The sequence below is a fragment of the Ornithorhynchus anatinus genome, chromosome 3, assembly GCF_004115215.2.
Source record: "Ornithorhynchus anatinus isolate Pmale09 chromosome 3, mOrnAna1.pri.v4, whole genome shotgun sequence".
Taxonomy (NCBI): domain Eukaryota; kingdom Metazoa; phylum Chordata; class Mammalia; order Monotremata; family Ornithorhynchidae; genus Ornithorhynchus; species Ornithorhynchus anatinus.
The window spans coordinates 111971494-111992560 of record NC_041730.1 but is presented as its reverse complement, the minus strand read 5'-3'; the positions used below and the strand labels follow the sequence as shown (position 1 = coordinate 111992560).

The 21067-nt window shown below is 42.5% G+C and overlaps 1 protein-coding gene across 1 annotated transcript in view; it reads right to left on the bottom strand.

The window, feature by feature from the left end:
• The window catches only part of HECTD2 (HECT domain E3 ubiquitin protein ligase 2), a 96143-nt gene that overhangs the window by 34346 nt on the left and 40730 nt on the right, over positions 1-21067 (bottom strand). The window contains exons 4-11 of the mRNA XM_039911327.1: positions 17910-18048; positions 16855-16957; positions 16302-16391; positions 14456-14520; positions 12586-12631; positions 4858-4967; positions 3073-3221; positions 731-851 (exon numbers count right to left, since the gene is read on the bottom strand). Coding sequence (XP_039767261.1) covers positions 731-851; positions 3073-3221; positions 4858-4967; positions 12586-12631; positions 14456-14520; positions 16302-16391; positions 16855-16957; positions 17910-18048 — 823 coding nt within the window. The remainder of the gene's footprint in view (positions 1-730; positions 852-3072; positions 3222-4857; positions 4968-12585; positions 12632-14455; positions 14521-16301; positions 16392-16854; positions 16958-17909; positions 18049-21067) is intronic.

The following is a 21067-nucleotide window of genomic DNA, read 5'->3' as shown; positions in this document are numbered from 1 at the left end:
TCATTCATTCGTTCATTCACTCATATTTACTGAGTGCTTACTGTGTGCAGAGCACTGTACCAAATGCTTGGGAGAGTACAACATTCTGACTCTTAGCCTTGGTTTTTGATGATGCACATGGGAGAATGCATTTTTGTGACTGTGCGTAAACCCCAGTGTGTGTGGGGGGAGATGGCAGGAAGGGGAGAATTCTTGATTGTTTCTGCTATCTCCATTTTTAATGATGGAGGCAGGGGGGAGTGGGTGTGTCTCTTGATTCCTAGAATGCATCTTCCCAGCCACTCTTATCTATCTCCTCAAAGCTGTGACAGTGGTAGCCTCCATCTATTCTCATCTCGTTCTCTTTGCCCTCAGGGGGTTAGTCTGGTTGATTTAGCTAATCAATTGCCTAATCAATCAGGACTTTTCCAAATACAGATTCTGGGTCCTGGTAAGGCATCAAACAAAAGACAAATGCCATCACTATTATCAAGAAAAAATGAATTTTAGTAATATAACATAGTAACAAAGTAACATGAATTTCTTTCAAAACCCTATATTTTTAGATATATTTTTACTGACTTCATACAAGCAGCATTTGTAATCTATTGCCTCAACTGAAGATGGAAAGTAAATGAATTAGTCATCAGTTTTGACTTGCCTTTTAACTGGCACAGATATAATTAAACTGTTTGAGAGGAAGGCGGGGGAAGAACAGCTCAGCGCCCTTGGATCCATTTTCCGTTCTTACCTATGAGAGGCATAGTTCTGCCAAGTATGATACTCTTCCAGAAGATCAATGTGATCCAGTGTAGAATTATAGAAATCAGTGTAAGGGATAATAGGAGGATTAACTAGGCTGTTTGCAGCACCTGAAAAGAGAATATGAAGAATTACTCTCAGGAGTTTTCTTGCAATGCTTACTGTACATGAAGCCGATCTCCACAACAGAGTAGATAGTCTATTGCTTAAAATGTTTTATCATTTATTCACACATGAAAGGCCTCCAATTTCCTTAGGAATCCTCATTTGGGGTCATTTTAACCCCCCCGAACACAAGTGTTTTTGACTCAAAGGGAAATTTCAGCCAAAAATAAAGATAATAATGGTGGTATTTGTTAAACACTTACTATGTATCAAGCACTGTTCTAAGCACTGGGGTAGATACAAGGTCATCAGGTTGTCCCATGTGGGGCTCCCAGTCTTAATCCCCATTTTACAGAGGAGGTAACTGAGGCCCAGAGAAGTTAAGTGACTTGTCACACAGCTGACAAGTGGCAGAGATAACATTAGAACCCATGACCTCTGACTCCTAAGCCTGGGCTCTTTCCACTAAGCCAAGCTGATATTTTTCAATGTATTGGAGTGAGTCAAGGAAAGAGGGAAAATTCCTGTTTTTGTCTGAATCTGCCTGGGGCAAACATAAAACTAGGCAATCAGCTAAAATCACAGGGAGACAAGATCAATACTTTGGAAGTACAAACAAATGAATTGGTGCCTGGGTCAGCAAACTACTGAACTTATATAAGCAGCAGATGCCAGAGTGGTAGCTTTCCCTCACAGAATCTCCCCCCAGCCAAACTTCCCTGGCCCAAAGCAACTCTGGAAAAAAGGAGTCTCCACCCTGATTTCTGTTACTTCCCAGGAGGTGATATTCTGTGGATCGCTCATTCCCCTGTAATCGTTTACACAGAAACTTCATGTTTCTCCAGTCCTGCCTTAATATATTTATGATATGTAATATGTATATTATATATTATTATAACAATAATATCTGAGGGGGTGGTGTCCTTTGTATTCAGAGAAAACACTACTGACGGTGAAGCTCACCATCAGTGCAAGTGTGAATGCAAAGGTAATGCGGGATCCATAGTCCTGGCCACACTGGGCATAAAAAGCAGTTGTCCCACTTGTTGTGTTGCTGTACTTCGCGTTTGTAGGAGCTGGAGATACCTTCTCTTTTGCCTCCTTGTGGCTCTTTCCATATGACACATTTGTTCAAACGGAGCCAGCCCCTTCTTAATAGCAGTGGGATAAGCAGGTCTATTCTGAGCAATCGACTCCCAGGTTTCAGGTTGGATGCAACATTTTCTGAGGTCTTGCTTTGCTGTGTCCTTTGAAATGCTTCCTCTGCCCTCCCTGCTTTCGGTTTGCACTCTTTATTCACCTCCCCCTCAGTCCAGTAAGCACTTATATACATATCTTAATTTCTATTACCGTCTGTCTCCCCATCTAGACCATAAGCTCCCTATAGGCAATCTACCACCTCTATTATATTGTACTTTCCCAAACATACAGTAAACGCTCAATAAATATCACTGATTGGATGACTGATTGATTTCCCAATTTCAGCTGTCTCTACAGCAGCTGTTTGGGTATCCTGCTGCTGATCATTCTCCTTACATGTTCTACTCAGAGCTTCTGTGTTGAGAACACAGTTTTGATACTAAGAAACTGACTACATTCCCGAACTTCACTGTCCATCAAGGGTTATCATTTCCTGTGGATGGCAAATGGCAATAAGGCAGAGGCCCTCTGGCCAATCAGGAGAGAGCATGCTCACCAAGAATAAACAACTCAAGTGATCATCTTGAGCTTACATTTTTGCTCTCTACTGTACTCAGTTGAGACAGTGAGAAACAGGAACAAATCCTCTTTATGTGTGTGGCTATTGTGTGAGGCAATTAGAGTTTGTTAAGATACTGCTAGATTCTGTGAAAATTTTCCAAACTGCTGTTAGATTTGCTCCATAAACAGTCTTACTGTTTTCCCATATAGAGTCTCTTAAAATTGATCTGAGTTCCAGGGTATTTCAAATTTTGGTTTCTATAAAATCTCAATTAATTCAAGTTTATGTGGCTTTGGTTTAATGAAATTTCTTTGCTAACCAAAAGACTCGCAAGGGGGCAAATTCCAGTTAAATGAACAAAGATTTCTCCACCTAGCTAAGAACTCCATTTCTCTAATTTTACAAAAGCCTCTCCCTGGCCTGATTTTGAGAATTAACAAAATTTTCTGTATTAGACATGGAGGTGACTATTTTTATGGGTGTGCTGAGAACAGAGAATTGAATTAGCGGAAGACAAAACCTACTAAGTAAAGCCAAGACTTTGGTAGCGGAAGGAATCCACCAGGAACATTTTATCATGGGCGGGAGTTCTTCAGGCTTTGCAGGAAACAGGCGAAGAGAAATAAACTGCAGCAATCTGTCTACCAACTGCTTGAATCTCTTCTGTGATAGGCTAGGAAAGATTTTGAAATAATCCTAGTCAGTTTCCAGATGTCATCTAATATATACATATATATATTTATGGTATTTGTTACGTGCTTACTATGTGTCAGGCAGCACTTGGGCAGATACAAACCAATCCGGTTGGACACAGTCCATGTCCCACCTGGGGCAAACAGCGTTAATCCCCATTTGACAGAGGAGGAAACGGAGGTACGGAGAAGTGAAGTGACTTTTCCAAGATCACGCAGCGGACAAGTGGGGGAGGCAGAATTAGAACCCAGGTCCTCTGACTCCAAGGCCCATATAAACTAGCTAGAGATTGACAGGATAGTAAACAAGATCCAATCAAGGACCATGAGGGACCTGGTTGAGCTCTGATCGGGGTCTGCCCTTGTCAGGGCTAGGATAGGAAGGCGGTGGGGGAGGGGAAGGAAGGGCCCAGGCAGGGTTTTGTATAGGTGCAAATGAAAAAACAGCCAGGTGCATGCTCCCCCCTCTAAATAATTAGGCAATCAGCAATTAGGCAATTAGGCAGGCATGGCAAATTTGGCCCAAATCTGCAGAGAGTCCAGAATTACATTGGGGTAGCCAAGTCCCACCCTAGCACTGTGAACAGGACAGTTACAAGTCACGAGGTCTGCAGCAGCTGCCCACATTGCCCCAAAACACAATCCCGTTTCCTACCAAATATGCAGACTTTAGACGCTGAGTGGCCTAGTGGAAAGAGCACAGGCCTGGGAGTCAGAAGGCACAGGTTCAAATCCCCACTCTGCCATTTTTCTGCTATGTGATCTTGGGCAAGTTATTTAACCTGTGTCTCAGTTTTCTCACCTATGAAATGGGGACTTGAATACTTGGCCTCCCTCCTACTTAGACTGTAAGTGGGACTGTGGGACTGAGACTGAGATTCCCTAGTGCTTACATAGTAAGCGTTTAACAAATACCACAATCATCTTCATCATCGTGGCAAAAATATACAACCATCAATTCATTTTAAAAATGGGAAATGCAGATATATATACAAATTACTTCTCCAAATATTGTCTTTGATTATTTTCATTTAAAATCTACTAGTCTACCTTGTGGTTGGGTGTAAAGTGCTTCTCTGGCTTTGAAATAAATCAATTCCATTTTCTGATGGCAGATTTCTTTTCACATTACTGCATACATCAATTGTAGGAAAAATTCATTTAAATACATCTACCAAAAAATTTAATTCAGGGTCTTTATAAGTCCCCGATAATTTACACTACATGTGATGGATGATGGTGATGATGGTGAAGATGACGGCTATGACAGTTACTGCTTACAAAAAAGGAAATGTTAAATTTGTAAATAGCTGCCGATTCAAGGCACTCTTTTTGAAATACTTTTAAAACCTGATAAGTGTACTCCAAAAAATTGTGCAAAGCAAGCCCAAAAGATAAAAATTCAAAACTGCTATCTAATCAACAGGCTACATGAAACAAGAGGTAAAGCAATTGTAATTAAAATAGATTTAATACTAACTTTATATGCAGAATTTTACATTAATATCAAAATGTAAACAGTGTCAATACATATGAAGTTGTTTAGACACTTTTTTTTTTGAAATTTTACCAAAGTTAAGGCTACAAAAAAGTATTTGGAATCATGGAAAGAATTACTTTTTAAACCAGTGAACCAAGAAATGATGATCAGCTTCGGGTAAGGTGGCTATCTGCCTTAGTAAGTGAGCATAGATGACATAAGTAGATGTCATGCTAAACTGAGGATTCTGAAAAGATAATAAAAAACATTTTGTGAATATTCTAAATCATTAAAGGACAGTATTAAAACACTATGAATCACATATAATTACTTTTAAATGTTTCTAATTAAGAAACTAGTACGATAAAGCTAAAATGACAAAACCCCATATAATGATCTTTCAAATGTAAAGTTTAGCTTCAACCTTTTAAATGTAATTTTTGCCTTTTACCATATATATCGGTACATTTAACATGATGCTAAATAGAAGTATTCAAAAGGGAAGGGGAGTTGCCACAAATCTGCAGATTCACCTCTATGGACTTACGAAATGAGCCTAACATTAGCTCCTTGTGGGCAAGGACTACATCTATCAACTATTGTATCGTATTCTCCGTATTCAATGAATGTGCTGGTGTTTGGCAAACGGAATGCCTCTCGACTGCCTTCTATGTTGTGCACCACTCCCTTCTCCTAGAAACATTACCTCCTCTTGGATTATCTGCCACAGTCTCTCCTGGTCTTCTTCTCTTACCTCTGTAGCTGAACCATCTTAATCAATCAATCCAGTTCTCCTTCCTATTGTGAGCCCTGTGTGGGACAGGGATTGTGTCCACCCTAATTAACTCATAACTATCCCAGCACTTACACATCTTGGCACATAGTAAGTGCTTTACAAATGTAATTAAAAAATCAATCAATTAATCAATGGCATTTACTGAGCGCTTACTGGGTTCAGTGCTTTATACTTCAACTACCATCTCTATGCCAACAAGACCCAAATCCACATCTCCTCCCCTAATCTCTCTCCCTCTCTCCAGGCTCACCTCACCCTCTGACTTTAAGACATCTCTACTTGGAGATCCTCCTATCACCTCAAACTTAACATATCCAAAACAGAGCTCCTTATCTTCCCATCAAAACCCTGTCCTCTCCCGGACTTTCCCATCACTGTAGACTGCACCACCATCCTTCCCATCTCACAAGCCCGCAACCTTGGCACTATCCTTAACTCCGTGCTCTCATTCAACCCACATATCCATTCAGTCACCAAATCCTATCAGTTTCACCTTCGCAACATGGTTAAAACCCACCGTGTCCTCTCCATCCAAACTGCTAACACGTTAATGCAATCACTCATCCCATCCCATCTAGATTACTGCATCAGCCTCCTTTCCGACCTCCCAATATCCTGCCTCTCCCCACCCCAGTCCATACTTCACTAAACTGCCTGGATCTTCTTTCAATAGAAATGTTCAAGACATGTCGCCCCGCTCCTCAAAAATCTCCAGCGGTTGCCTATCCACCTCCAATTCAGACAAAATTCCTCACCATTGGCTTTAAAGCTCTCCATCACCTTTGCCCTTTCTACCTCGCCGCACTTCTCTCCTTCTATAACCCAGCCTGCACACTTGGCTCCTCTGGTGCTAACTTTCTCACTGTGCCTCAATATCACCTGTCTCGCCGCTGACTCCTGGCCCACATCCTACCTCTGGCCTGGAACGCCCTCCCTCCTCAAATCCTCCAGACAATTACTCTCCTCCCTTTCAAAACCTTACTGAAGGCACATTTCCTCCAAGAGGCCTTCCCAGACTAAGCCCCGTTTTTCCTCATCTGACCACCTCCTTCTGGTCACCCTGACTCGCTCTCTTTGCTCTTCCCTCCACTTCCCACACCATAGGATTTACGTATAGATCTGTAATTTTATTTATTTATATAGATGTCTGTTTATTTGTACTGATGTCTGTTCCCACCCTCCTCAGCTGTGAGCTTGTTCTGGGCAGGGATTGATTGTCTCTCTTTATTGCTGCACTGTACTTTACCAAGCACTTAGTACATTACTCTTCCCAGAGTAAGCACTCAATAAATACGACTGAATTGAATTGAACACAATACAACAGAGTTGACAGACACGATCCCTACTCACAAGAAGTTTAGAGTCTAGAAGGGAAGACAGACATTAAAATAAATGATGGACAGGGAAAAGAGTAATCAGGAAAATTACATAAGCCCTGAGGGGCTGGAGTGAGTACCAAAGTATTTAAAGAGTGCACAGCCACATTCATAGTCGATAATAATAATAATAATAATGGCATTTGTTAAGCGCTTACTACGTGCAGAGCACTGTTCTAAGCGCTGGGGTAGATACAGGGGAATGAGGTTGTCCCATGTGAGGCTCACAGTCTTCATCCCCATTTTACAGTTGAGGGAACTGAGGCACAGAGAAGTTAAGTGACTTGCTCACAGTCACACAGCTGACAAGGGGCAGAGTCGGGATACAAAATGGAGGGGAGATAAGGGAAATGAGGGCTTAATAAGGGAAGTCTTCTTAGAAGAGATGTGGTTTAGGGAGGATTCTGAAGAAGGGGAGAATGTTGGTCTGTCAGATATGAAGGAGGAGAGGGTTCCAGGCCCAAGGGAGAATATTTAAAAGGGTTTGGTGGTGAGATAGACGAGAACAAGGTAGAGAGTAGGTTGACAATGGAGGAGAACAAGATGAGAGAGGGTAGGTTGGCATTACAGGAGCAGAGTGTGTGGGTTGGGTTGCAGTAGATTAGCAAGGTTAGGAGGGAGGGAGAGATATGACTGAGCACTTTAAAGCTGAAAGCAAGGAGTTTTCATTTGATGCGGTGGTGACTGGGCACCTATACCAGGTTTTTGAGGAGTGGGGAGATATGGATTGAATGGTTTTCAAAAAAAATGATCCAGGCAGCAGAGTGAAGTACTGACTGGAGAGGGGAGACACAAGAGGCAGGGAGATCGGTTAGGAGACTGATGCTGTAGTCAAGGTGGAATGAGATACGTTCTTGGGTCAGCTTGGTAGCGGTTTGGATGGAGATTGAACAAACGGGCTGAAGGAGAGATGAGTCAGGATAATGTCAAATTTATGGGGTTGGGAGACAAGGGAGGATGGTGGTGTCCTCTCCAAGGATAGGAGAGTTGGGAGTTGGGCACAGGGTTTGGGTGGGAAGATGAGGAGTTCTGTTTTGGATATGTTGAGTTTGATATCTAAGCAGAGATGTCCCGAAGACAGAAGGAATTGTGAGACTGCAAAGAAGGAGAGAGGTCAGGGCTAGAGAGGTACATTTGGGAATCATCTGCGTTGAGACAGCAGTTGAAGCCATGGAAGCAAATGACTTAGCCAGCTCTTCCTCTGCCTCCCATCCCTTAACAGTAGGTGTCTCTAAAAGACTCAGTTTTAGGTTCTCTTCTTGTCTCGATTCATATTCACCTCTGTAGGCAGCTCATCTGCTCCCACCGATTCAATTATAACCTTCATACGGGTGGCTCCCAAATCCACCTCACTAGCCAGACTTCTCTCTGTCCCTCAATGTTGCATTTCCTCCTGCCTCTGGGACTTAGATGTTCCCCAGGGACCACAAGCTTTACATATTCATCAAATATCATTATTATATCCAAAATCAAATTCATCTTCCCTGACAACTCCCCTCCACTACTTACCTTTCCCAACTCATTTTTCACCACCACCATCATTCCCAACTCCCAACCTTGGTATTACCCTTGACTTCTCCCTGTACAACGACCCCCTTATTCAGTCTGTCACAAATCTTGTCAGTTCTTCCCCCACATCATTTCCAGATCTGTCCCTTACTCTCCAGCCAGAAGGTCACCAGGCTGGCCCAGGACCTTGCAGTATCCTGACTCAACTACTGCATCAGTTCATAATTCCAAAATGTCATTACGCATATGTCTTCCCACACCTCAAATGGTTCCCCATTTCCCACCTCATTAAGCAGACACTTCGGGTCATTGGCTTTGAAGTACTACATCCACTTCTCCCTCCTATACTCTCTTCTCAAACTATCCCCGGGCTCACACTTTTTGTTCCTGTTCACTGTGCTTCGTCTCTCCTACCAACTGACCCCTGGCTCACACCCTCCCCACTGCCTGGGACTCTCTCCCCCTTCATATTTGACAGACCAAAGCTCTCCCCATCTTCAAAATCCTTCTGAAATCCAATCTCCTCAGAACTCTAATCTCCTCCTCTAGACTGTAAAGTCCTGTGGGCAGGGAACACGATGTCTACCATCTAAATTGCATTGTAATTAACAATAATTAATAATTCTGGTACATGTTAAGCCGAGCACTGTTCTAAGCGCTGGGGTAAATCCAAGTTAATTAGGTTGGAGACAGTCCCTTTCCCACATGGGACTCACAGTCCTCATTCACAGATGAGGTAACTGAGGCCCAGGGAAGTGAAGTGACTTGCCCAAGATCACACAGCAAACAAGTGGCAGAGCTGGAATTAGAACCCATAACCTTCTGATTCCCAGGTCCATGCTCTAACCACTACGCCATGCTGCTTCTCTTACTCTCCTAATGGCTTAATGATAATAACAACAACGGAATTTATTAAGAGCTTACTATGTGCAAAGCACTGTTCTAAGCGCTGGGGAGACACAATGTGATCAGGTTGTCCCACGTGGGGCTCACAGTTTTAATGCCCATTTTACAGATAACTGAGGCACAGAGAAGTTAACTGACTTGCCCAAAGTCACTCAGCTTACAAGCGGCAGAGCTGGGATTTAAACCCATGACCTCTGACTCCCCAACCTGTGGTCTTTCCAGTGAGCCACACTGCTTCTCTAGTTTAGCGATCTGCATACAGTAAGAAAATATTTTTCTTCCCTTACTGACACCCATGCCCATCACCCCGCCAGCTGTTCCAGACATTTAACTCCCTCCTCAGGCCCCCTGTTCCTCCTCCTTCTCCATCCCTCACCCCCATCCCTCACCATCAGGTCTGAGCTCCCTGAAATCACCCCTCCTCCTTCTCCATCCTCCCTACCCTCAACCCTCTCCTCTACTTTCCCAACCTTCCCAGCAGTATCTTCAGAGATCTCCTCGCTCTTTTCAAGTGCCAGCCCCTCCACTTGTGCTTTTGACCCCATTCCCGCTCTCTTATAAAAACTCTCATCCCTTCCCTCCTCCCCTCCTTAACTACCATCTTCAACTGTCCACTCTCCCATCTGCCTTCAAATATGCCTACGTCTCTCCCATCTTAAAAAACCCCTCTCTTGACCCCACTGCCCTTTCCAGTTATAGCCCTATCTCCCTCCTACCCTTCCTTTCCAAACTCCTGGAGCGAGTCATCTACACTCGCTGCCTCGAATTCCTCAACTCCAACTCTTTCCTGGACCCCCTCCAATCTGGCTTCCGTTGGCTCTATTCCAACAAAACTGCCCTCTCAAAGGTCACCAATGGCCTCCTTCTTGCCAAATCCAATGGCTCCCACTGTATCCTAATCTTTCTCAACCCCTCATCTGCCTTTGACACTGTTAACCATCCCCTCCTCCTCAACACATTACCCAACCTTAGCTTCACGGACTCCGTCCTCTCCTGTTTCTCCTCTTATCTCTCTGGCTGTTCATTCTCAGTCTCCTTCGCGGGCTCCTCCTCCCTCTCCCATCCCCAAACTAAAGGGGTTCCTCATGGGTCAGTTCTAGGTTCCCTTCTGTTTTCCATCTATACTCACTCCCTTGGGGAACTCATTCGCTCCCATGGCTTCATCTATCATCTCTATGCAGATGACACACAAATCTACATCTCCACCCCTGTTCTCTTCTCCTCCCTCCAGACTCGTATCTCCTCCTGCCTCCAGGACGTCTCCACCTGGATGTCTGCCCGCCACCTAAAACTCAACATGTCTAAAACTTAGCTCCTTATCTTCCATCCCAAGCCCTGTCCTCTCCCTGACTTCCTGTCACTGTGGACAGCACGACCCTCCTTCCCGTCTCACAGGCCCACAACTTCGGTGTCACCCTTGACTTTGTGCTCTCATTCACCCCACACATCCAATCCGTCACCAAAACCTGATGGTCTCACCTTCACAACATGGCCAAGATCCGCCCCTTCCTCTCCTCCCAAACTGCTACCTTGCTGGTACAATCTCTCATAATATCCCGACTGGACTACTGAATCAGCCTCCGTTCTGATCTCCCAACCTTCTGTCTCTCCCTGCTTCAGTCTATACTTTACTCGCTGCCTGGATTATCTTTCTGTAGAAACGCTCTGGGCATGTCACTCCCCTCCTCAAAAAACTCCAGTGGTTGCCTATTAACCCTCGCATGAAGCAAAAACTCCACATTATTGGCTTCAAAGCTCTCCATTACCTAGCCCCCCTACCTCACCTCCCCCTCTCTTCTTATAGCCCAACCCGCATACTCTGCTCCTCTGCCGATAACCTACTCACTGTGCCTCATTCCCACCTGTCCCACCGTCGACCCCTGGCCCACATCCTACCTCTGACCTGGAATGCCTTCCCTCCTCACATCCGCCAAACTAACTCTCCTCCCCTCTTCAAAGCCCTACTTAGAGCTCACCTTCTCCAGGAGGCCTTCCCAGACTGAGCCCTCCCTTTGCCTCTGCTCCTCCTCCCCTCCCTATTGCCCCTACTCCCTCCCTCTGCTCTACCCCCTTCCCACAGCACTTGTATATATTTCTATATATTTATTGCTCTATTTATTTTATTAATGATGTGTATTTATCTCTGGTTCTATTTATCTGTTTTGATGGTAGTGATGCCTGTCTACTTGTTTTGCTTAGTTGTCTGTCTCCCCCTTCTAGACTGTGAGCCCAGTGTTAGGTAGAGATTGTCTCTATCTGTTGCCAAATTGAACTTCCCAAGCGCTTAGTACAGTGCTCTGCACACAGTAAGCGCTCAATAAATATGATTGAATGAATACCTTCCCTGATTAATTTCTAATTTCCACTTTTATATCCCCAAACTGCCACTTAAGCACTTCCACACTTCCTAAGTTTTCACAACTCCTGCAACATTTATGTACATGACTCACAGATTTGATTACCTCCTCCTTTCCATAATTTATTTTTAATGTATGTCTCCTCCTCTACACTGTATGCCCCTTGAGGGCACGGATCATGTATACAATTCTGTGGTACTCTCCCACGTGCTTACTACAGTACTCCGCACACGTAATTGCTCAATAACTACAACTGAATGAATGATTGACAATGCACAGCATAGTTTGGGGGTTGCCTAGAGGTGAGACAGGAGTCAGATAGCTACAGGGGGATCGGGAATGATTGTCATCATCAGCCTAGCACTCTCCTCTTCCTCAAGCTTTTCAATGCTGTCATTTTAAGAAGGAGTGGGCTGAGCAGTGCTACAAAATTTGACCATTTGGCCAGTGAAGCTCTTAAGGGGCCAGAGGTATGACTCAAGAAAAGAATACATCAGGAGGGAGACAGAAGCAACTTGCTCTTCCCACCACCTCTCATTCCTGAGAGAGCTTTCTGGCCCCTCAGGAGTCAAGGAGCAGGCAGGCTCAAAGTATGACTAGTAAAAGTAAGACCATAAGACTGTAAGTCCAATGTGGGTAGGGAATGTGTCTATTTACTGTTATAGTATACACTCCCAAGTGCTTCGCACAGTGCTCTGCACACAGTAACGCTCAACAAATACAACTGAATGATTGAATATATAAAAGTAAAATACCTTTCCTTGTTTTCAAAAAATTGCCAATAGTTTAAATGTTTTGGCAATAAATGTTGAGGCGATTTTATAAAATAATCAATAGGTTTAACTAAATTAGAGGGCTTTCACAGATATTACCAATTTATTTCACTTTCACTTGGTTTAGCACCATATTTGACTTTCTTACCTGTAAAAGTATAAAGTATGCTCTAAGATCATCTTTTATTCGCGGCCTAGAAACAAAAAAGCATTTCAAAGACTATTATGAATGTGTAATTCTTACAGGGATCATATGGAATTGACTAGAAGTGTTCACTGCAAAACATATCTGAACTAATACAGATAAGGAATAACGTTAGACAACATTAGAGGTTGGGATCACAATTTAACGTGGCAGGACAGAGAAAGGATAAAAGGAATCAGGGGAAGCTTTATGAGTGAGGTAGGTCTTGAGGTGTGATTTATGAAGGGATGATGCTCCACGCCTAAAAGATCTCTTGGGCAAAGCTCAAAGTTGGGAAGAGGATTGAGGCAGAAGGCTGGATTAAAACGGCACACGAGTGGAGATGGATGAGATCGATCCAGCTGCTGGAGAGCTTTGTAAAATGCTAGTCGGAAGCTTGGGTTTACGGAGAGATTCAGTAATTCTAAGTTGAAGCAAAGCAGAGGTGAGGATGGTATTTCAATAGCAATTTCCAGGTAACTTTGGAGTAAGGAGAGGCTGACGGCTGAGAGTTTGTGTAGCAGGTTAGGAAGGTTTCTGGTGCTGGCTTGTTTGATGTGGCTTGGGCATAGCTTTAAGATCAAGGTAGAAATTGTGACTTCCCTAACTTGGTCTGAGCTTTGAGGAGTCCGAAATCCTGCTGTTCCTTTGTCTCTTGTATTTTTGCTCACCTTTCCTTACATGCCTGTCAGCAAAAGGCTCTCTTCGGCACCCAATTCTTAGACTGTGAGCTCCTGGGGGCCAGGGAACGCAACTATAGCTAATCTATGGACTTCTTTCTCAGGGCTTACTACACTGCTTTGCACATTGTGAAATGCTAAATAAATGTAATTACAACTAATATTAACAATAATTATTATGCTACTTGTTAAACATTTACTATGTGCCAAGCACTGTTTTAAGCACTGGGATAGATACAAGGTAATCCGGTTGTACAGAGTCTCTGTCCTACATGAGTCTCACAGTCTTAATCCCCATTTTACAAATGAGGTAACAGAGGCACAGAGATGTTAAAGTGACTTGCCCAAAGTCACGCAGGAGACAAGTGGTGGAGCCGGGATTAGAACCCACATCCTCTGACTCCCAAACCTGTGCTCTTGCCACTAGGCCTTGTTGCTCCCTTCTATTACTCCTACAACTGGGAGGCATTTTTCATAGCTTAGATATAAGAATTTGGGTGAAGAATGCAAATGTGGAGATGGGCACATATAAGCAACGTGATAGAAAAGGAAGCAACTGATTATATGTGGGAGGGAAGTGAAAGAGAAACATTAAATACAATCCTGAAGCTCCAGGGTTGGTTGATGATGTTGGTATTTGTTAAGCGCTTACTATGTGCCGAGCACTGTTCTAAGCGCTGGGGTAGATACAGGGTCAGCAGGTTGTCCCGTGTGAGGCTCACAGTTAATCCCCATTTTACAGATGAGGTAACTGAGGCACAGAGAAGTGAAGTGACTTGCCCAGAGTCACACAGCTGACAAGTGGCAGAGGTGGGATTCGAACTCATGACCTCTGACTCCCAAGCCCAGGCTCTTTCCACTAAGCCACGCTGATTCTCTAGGAAAGGCAAAGAAGCAACTGGACATGGGGAAAAGACAAGAAGCTCCATCTTTTGTGCTACTCAGTATTTCATGACCCAGTATTTAAAAACCAAACAAAATACACACCAAAATAAGACACTTTTTTGGTACAACTGATTTATAATCATGCATGTTACTCTACATACCTATTCTAGTGTGACATATTTAAAATAATCTATATTTTTAATTCCCAAAGTACTCTGGTATTTCATAGAGTTAAACTTCCCAATTTAAGAATACATGTTGGCTCTTACCCTTTCCATTCCATTAATAGACTGTTAATGATTCCCTTTAGTACTGACTTCTGAATATCTTGAGGCTGTGGAGATGAATAAATGATAATATCAGGTCTTTGGACTCAAAAGAAAATCCAGTTTTACATTTTAGGCACACATGTAGTCTCCTTCCTGAATAGAGAAACGTGATTTGTTAAACAGTAAGCAATTGAAAAGAGAATTTGCTTTAGTCTGCTTTGTGCCACCACCAGCCCCTAACTGGGAAAGTTAAGCAGATTATGTTTCCTTAATAAAGCACTGTAAATCTTATTTTATTAAAAAAGAATGAAAATCAATCATCCAATCAATCATATTTACTGAGCGCTTGTTCTTTGCAGAACACTGAACTAAGCACTTGGGACAGTACAATACAACCGAACTGTATTGAATTGTAATGAATTGTAGTGTATTGAATACAGACACGTTCCCTGCCCGTAACGACTTTGAGATGAGAGCTTTTGGAATTGAAGAAATATGCAAATGAAAAACTCTTAAAATTAATCACACACATCATTTAAAGGAAAAAGTAATGAAAGGAATGTAGAAGTTTAGTATTCTACCTTCAACTATAGAAAGAAGGATGACACTAACTTAGTTAAAGATTCTGAATGTTCTGAATCTACTACCTGGGCTTCTCAGGCCCCTGCAGTGCATTTTTCAGAGATGAGGATAAACAGTGACTCAGTGATCAACAGCATGAGCACAGCGTGGCTCAGTGGAAAGAGCATGGGCTTGGGAGTCAGAGGTCATGGGTTCGAATCCCAGCTCAGCCACTTGTCAGCTATGTGACTGTGGGCAAGTCATTTAACTTCTCTGTGCCTCAGTTACCTCATCTGTAAAATGAGGATTAAGACTGTGAGCTTCACGTGGGACAACCTGATTACCCTCTACCTACCCCAGGGCTTAGAACAGTGCTCTGCACATAGTAAGCACTTAACAATACCAACATTATTATTCAGCGTGGCTCAGTGGAAAGAGCCCAGGTTTGGGAGTTGAAGGTCATGGGTTCGAATCCCGGCTCTGCCACTTGTCAGCTATGTGACTGTGGGCAAGTCACTTCACTTCTCTGTGCCTCAGTTACCTCATCTGTAAAATGGGGATTAGCTGTGAGCCTCACATGGGACAACCTGATTACCTTGTATCTACCTCAGCGCTTAGAACAGTGCTCTGCACATAGTAGGCGCTTAACAAATACCAACATTATTATTATTATTATTACTACCAGTTACTCCAAGTCAAATTATCTGAGACAGAGAGAGAGATAGCACCCATTTCCCTTCCCTTACCCACTGCTTCCCTAAGATTCAGTTTCCCACTTTTCCCCATCAGGCTTCGGCCCTTCAACAACAACAACAAAAAATGCCATAAAAAAATACACATATGGTAGACATGACCCCACCTACAAAGAACTTACAGTCAAGAGGGGGTGACAGACATTAAAACAAATTACAGATAGGGGAAATGGCAGAATGTAAGGAAATGTATATAATAAGTGCTGTGGGGCTGAAAGCGGGGTGAATACCAAATACTCTGAGATGGGGGAATATCAAATGCTTAGAAGGTACAGATTCAGTTGAATAGGTGACAGAAGGGAGAAGGAGTAGGAAAAATTGGGGCTTAGCCAGGGAAGGCCTCTTGGAGGAAATATGATTTTACACTGGCTATGAACCCTTCTCCTGTATGTAAATGGCAAAAGGTGTTTCTTTCAAAAGTTTGCAAGTTTTGTGAGAAAATTTTAGGTTACACAAAGATGGTTTTGTAAACTGCACTCAATACTTCAGCAGAAATCCATCTATTTGTAAAGAGGTGATATTTTAATACTTACAGTATTTAATAAGGCATCATACACAGCATTCACAAACTGAGCATTGATCCCAGAATCCTCAGTGGTATTAAATGGAGCATTGGCATCTTTCTGAAAATACAATTGAATTAATGAGTACTAGAGAAAAGTTTTTAATGCCAGCTCTCACTTACTACTAATATATTTGTTCTTTGATAGAAATGTTCATTATTGTTTTTATTACAGGAAAAAAAAAAACATTTCTCTTGAAGAAATTCTTGAAGTTGGAAATAACTTTATTTTGGAAAGTATTTGGTATTTGCATAGATGTTGTGTGGTTAATTTTTATTCCCCACAAAGAAGTCTATTGGAACAATCCAAATGATTTCTTTGTGAAAAATAAAGTCATTTATACTAATATCAAATGTTTTCTAAAGTAGCACTCAGACTGTGCTCATAAGTGTTTGGAGCAGAAATACTTTCAATCACTCCGGTGTATTTGAAATACTATTTTATCTCATTAATACTTTTTTTCATCTCTTTAAATTAAAATGAGAATAAAATATATTAAGCATAGATTAATTTTTCTACCAACCTTAAATGCAGCATTTAGTTGCAAGAAAGAATCAAATGTTGTTAGATAAAAATCATGTACAGCTTTCCATTCTCCGGATGACTTAACTTTCTCCACATTCTCCCTAGAAGGAGAATATACATATTTCTAACTAAAAAAGAATAATTTATGAAGGTTAAAGACATTTATTACCTCTTTTCAATCATTTATTGAGCACTTACTGAGTGCAGAGCACTCAGTACAATATAACATTAGAGGCAGACCACTATTACCAGTTCACTTTTCAATATTACAGTTCAAGAGTTGTAACAACATTTGCATGAAGAGGGATAAAGAGTGATGGAAAAGGAGGGAAGGTAAAAGGGAAGGAAAAAGGGAGAGAGAGGGAGGGGAGGGAAGATATGGGATTTAAAGGTGATAGCTAGAAATATAATTATAATTATAGTAATAATGTTGGTATTTGTTAAGTGCTTACTATGTGCAGAGCACTGTTCTAAGCGCTGGGGTAGATACAGGATCATCAGGTTGTCCCACGTGAGGCTCACAATCTTAATGCCCATTTTACAGATGAGGTAACTGAGGCACAGAGAAGGTAAGTGCCTTGCCCACAGTCACACAGCTGACAAGTGGCAGAGCCGCAGAGAATGTATTCATTCACTGGTCTCGAATTCCCACCCCCTTCATATCTGACACACCGCCACTCTCCCATCTTCAAAGGCTTGCTAAAAGTCACATCTCCTCCTAGAAGTGTTCCCTGACTGTGCCTTAAACTTGGTTCTTGATACTCACCCCACCCTCAGCCCCACAGCACTTATTCTCTCCCATTTCCTCTGTGTGTAGTTTATTTTAATGCCTGTCTCTCTCTCTCCCACCCCCTGGACTACAAGCTCCTTGTGGGCAGAGAACGTGTCTGCTAATTCTGTTGTATTGCACTCTCCCAGGTGTTCAGTACAGTGCTCTTAGTACAAGAGTAAGTGTTCAATAAATATCATTGATGGCTTCACTGATGTCCCAAATCTATCCTGAGAGAAAGAGAGAAGTATTAGGGAAATACAGAATGGATAGCTGGAACTTACTGAAAGTTTTGAATAGTTTTGTTGAGGAGAGGGAGGGCAGGTTCTGCAGGGGTTGGTGCCTTCATTTCAGGAGGCAAAGCGTCTGGAGAGACACGTTGTTTTTGTCTCACATCAAGGCAAATCGGTGGTCGCTCTCTCCCTGTGTAGCACAAAAAAGAAAACTGATAGTTATGAGTTCTAAGACTCTTTGAAATACAGAGCGAACTGATGGAGAACTCCAAATTTATCCTTTAATTTTCTGGCTAAAATGTAAACCCACTGAAGTACTGTTTGAGAGAGAGTAAATTAAGAGCATTTTGGAGGTTTGTTGTAGAATAAGAGAGCTCTAACAGATAGGCCCAACCGATAGCTTTAATAGATAGGCCGAGAAGTAGCATGGTGAAGTGGAGAGAGCGGGGGCCTGGGTGTCAGGAGGTCTTGGGTTCTAATTCTGGCTCCGCCACTTTTGTCTGATAGGTGATCTTGGGTAAGTCACTTCACTTTTCTGTGCCTCGGTTACCGCATATGTGAAATGGGGATTGAAACTGTGTGCCCTAGGAAGGGCAAAGACTGTGTCCAAACCCTATTTGCTTATATCCATACCAGCGCTAAGTACAGTGCCTTGCAGCATGGCGTAGTGGATAGAGCTTGGGCCTGGGAGGCAGAAGGTCATGGGTTCTAACCCTGGCTCCGCCACTTGTCTGTTGTGTGACCTTGGGCAAGTCACTTCACTTCTCTGGACCCCAGGGACCTCATCTTTAAAATGGGGATTAAGACTGTGAGCACCATGTGGGACAGGGACTGTGTCCAACCTGATCACTTCAGTATCATATTACCATGTAATAAATGCTTAACAAATACCACCATTATTATTATTGCACATAGTAAATGCTTAACAAATACCATATTATAATTACTTCACTCACCACAGATCCCCTGGATGACAGCTCTCCCCATCTTCGAAGCCTTTTGGCAATCACATCTGCTCCAGGAGGCCTTCCCAGATTACCTTCCATTCTCCCCAGGTTATAATTTGCCAAATATTTCAGGAGATCTGTGCCAACTATGTACTTCTGTTCTCACAATCATTCATAGCACTTTTTTTAATGGTATTTGTTAAGCACTCAGTACGTATCAAGCACTGTTCTAAGCGCTGGTAGATACAAGTTAATCAGGACAGATACAGTCCCTGTCCCACATGGGGCTCGCCATCACAGTAGGAGGAAGAACAAGTATTGAACCTGCATTTTGCAGTTGAGGAAACCGAAGCACAGAGAAGTGAAGTGAATTGCCCAAGGACACAAAGCAGGCAAGCGGTAGAACTGGAATTAGAACTCAGGTCCTCTGGCTCTCAGGCCTGTGATTTATGAACTAGGCCACACTGCTTCCCTTCTGAATTTTTGACCATATTTTACTTTCCCTACTACTTAAGCACTAATTCTTAAGTCTATCCAATTTTCCTTCTTCCTCAGATTTGTACACTGTTTCAGTGTCTACTCCCCCACTAGTTTCTAAGATCCCTACCATCTATCATACTCTCCTAAATACTAATTACAGTGCTCTACACACACATAAGCAACACAAATAGCTATTTCAGGCCTGGGGTTCAGAGAAACTGGGATCTAATCCTGGCTCTGCCACTTTCCCGTTGCATGACCTTGGGCAAATCCCTTAATTTCTCTAGGCTTCAGTCTCCTCATCTGTAAAATGGAGATTCAACACCTGTTCTCTCATCTACTTAGACTGTGAGACCGATGAAGGACAGGAACTGTGCCTGATCTGATTATCTTGTATCTTTCCTAGAAGTTAATACAGTGCTTGGCACATAGTAAGTACTTAACAAATACCACCATCAGAACACTAATAATTATTGTTTGGTAAGACAATATGCATTAATGTATAAACACTGAAATAAATGATTAAATATTTGTAAACAACAAAATGAATTACAGAAGATATGACCTGAGAGAAATGTTTAAATAAAAGGTGTACTTTACTTATTTAAATTCTTTCCATTTTCCCCATATGGCACTTTTAATTTCCAGAAGCTGATTTTCTTCCCACATATACATTACAATGGAATTACAGCAACTTTCCCAAAAAGATCTTCATTGACTGACTTCTCAGGCCTAACAAGATTCCTTTACTGTAACAGTGCAAAGCTTCAATTTATATAATAGTAATTATAATTCATATTAACCCTAAACTATGCCTAAGTAATGGGGAAAATACTAAATAATCAGAATGGCCACAGGTAGGCCTCATTCCACATGGAGTTTACAATCTTCGTCATCATCGTCATCACCATCATCAGTGGCATTTACCGAGCACTTTCTATTTGCAGAGTACTGTACTAAGTACTTGGTAGGTTATCAATCAATTATATTTATTGAGTGCTTACTTGTGGAGAGGACTATACTAAACACATGGGAGAATACAACAGAGTTGGTAGACATGTTCCCTGCTTCTAGACTTACAAGCTGGTTTCAAAATAATACAATAATAATAATAATAGTATTTGACAAGTGCTTATTCTGGGTCAAGCACTGTTCTAAGCATTGGGGTAGATACAAGGTAATAATAATAATTGTGGTATTTGCTAAGCGCTTACTATGTGCCGGCACTGTACTAAGCACTGGGGTGGATACAAGTAAATTGGGTTGGACACAGTTACACAGTCTTTATCTCCATTTGGAAGATGAGGTAATTAGGTCCCAAAGAAGTGAAGTCACTTGCTCAAAGTCACACAGCAGACAAATGGCAGAGCCACGATTAGAACCCAGGTCCTTCTGACTCCCAGGCCCATGCTCTACCCATTAGGCATCATCTACCGCTCCCTTGGTCCCACCTCCAACTTCTTTAACCATTTTGACCCTTCTCACCTTCCTTCTCGCTTTTTCCCTGCCCATTATGATCCTCGGAGACGTCAACATCCACATGGATGTACCCGGTGACGACTCTGCCGCCTGCCTTCTATCACTCCTTGACTCCGCCGACCTCCTGTTCCATCCCACCTCGCCCACTCACCAACTTGGTTACACCCTTGATCTCATCATCTCATACCACAGCACTATCTCCACCCTCACTAACTCTGAAATCCCTCTCTCTGACTATAACCTTCTCACCTGCCTCCTCTCTCACACTCCCCCTCCCCGTAAATCTGTATTACTCCCCCAGAG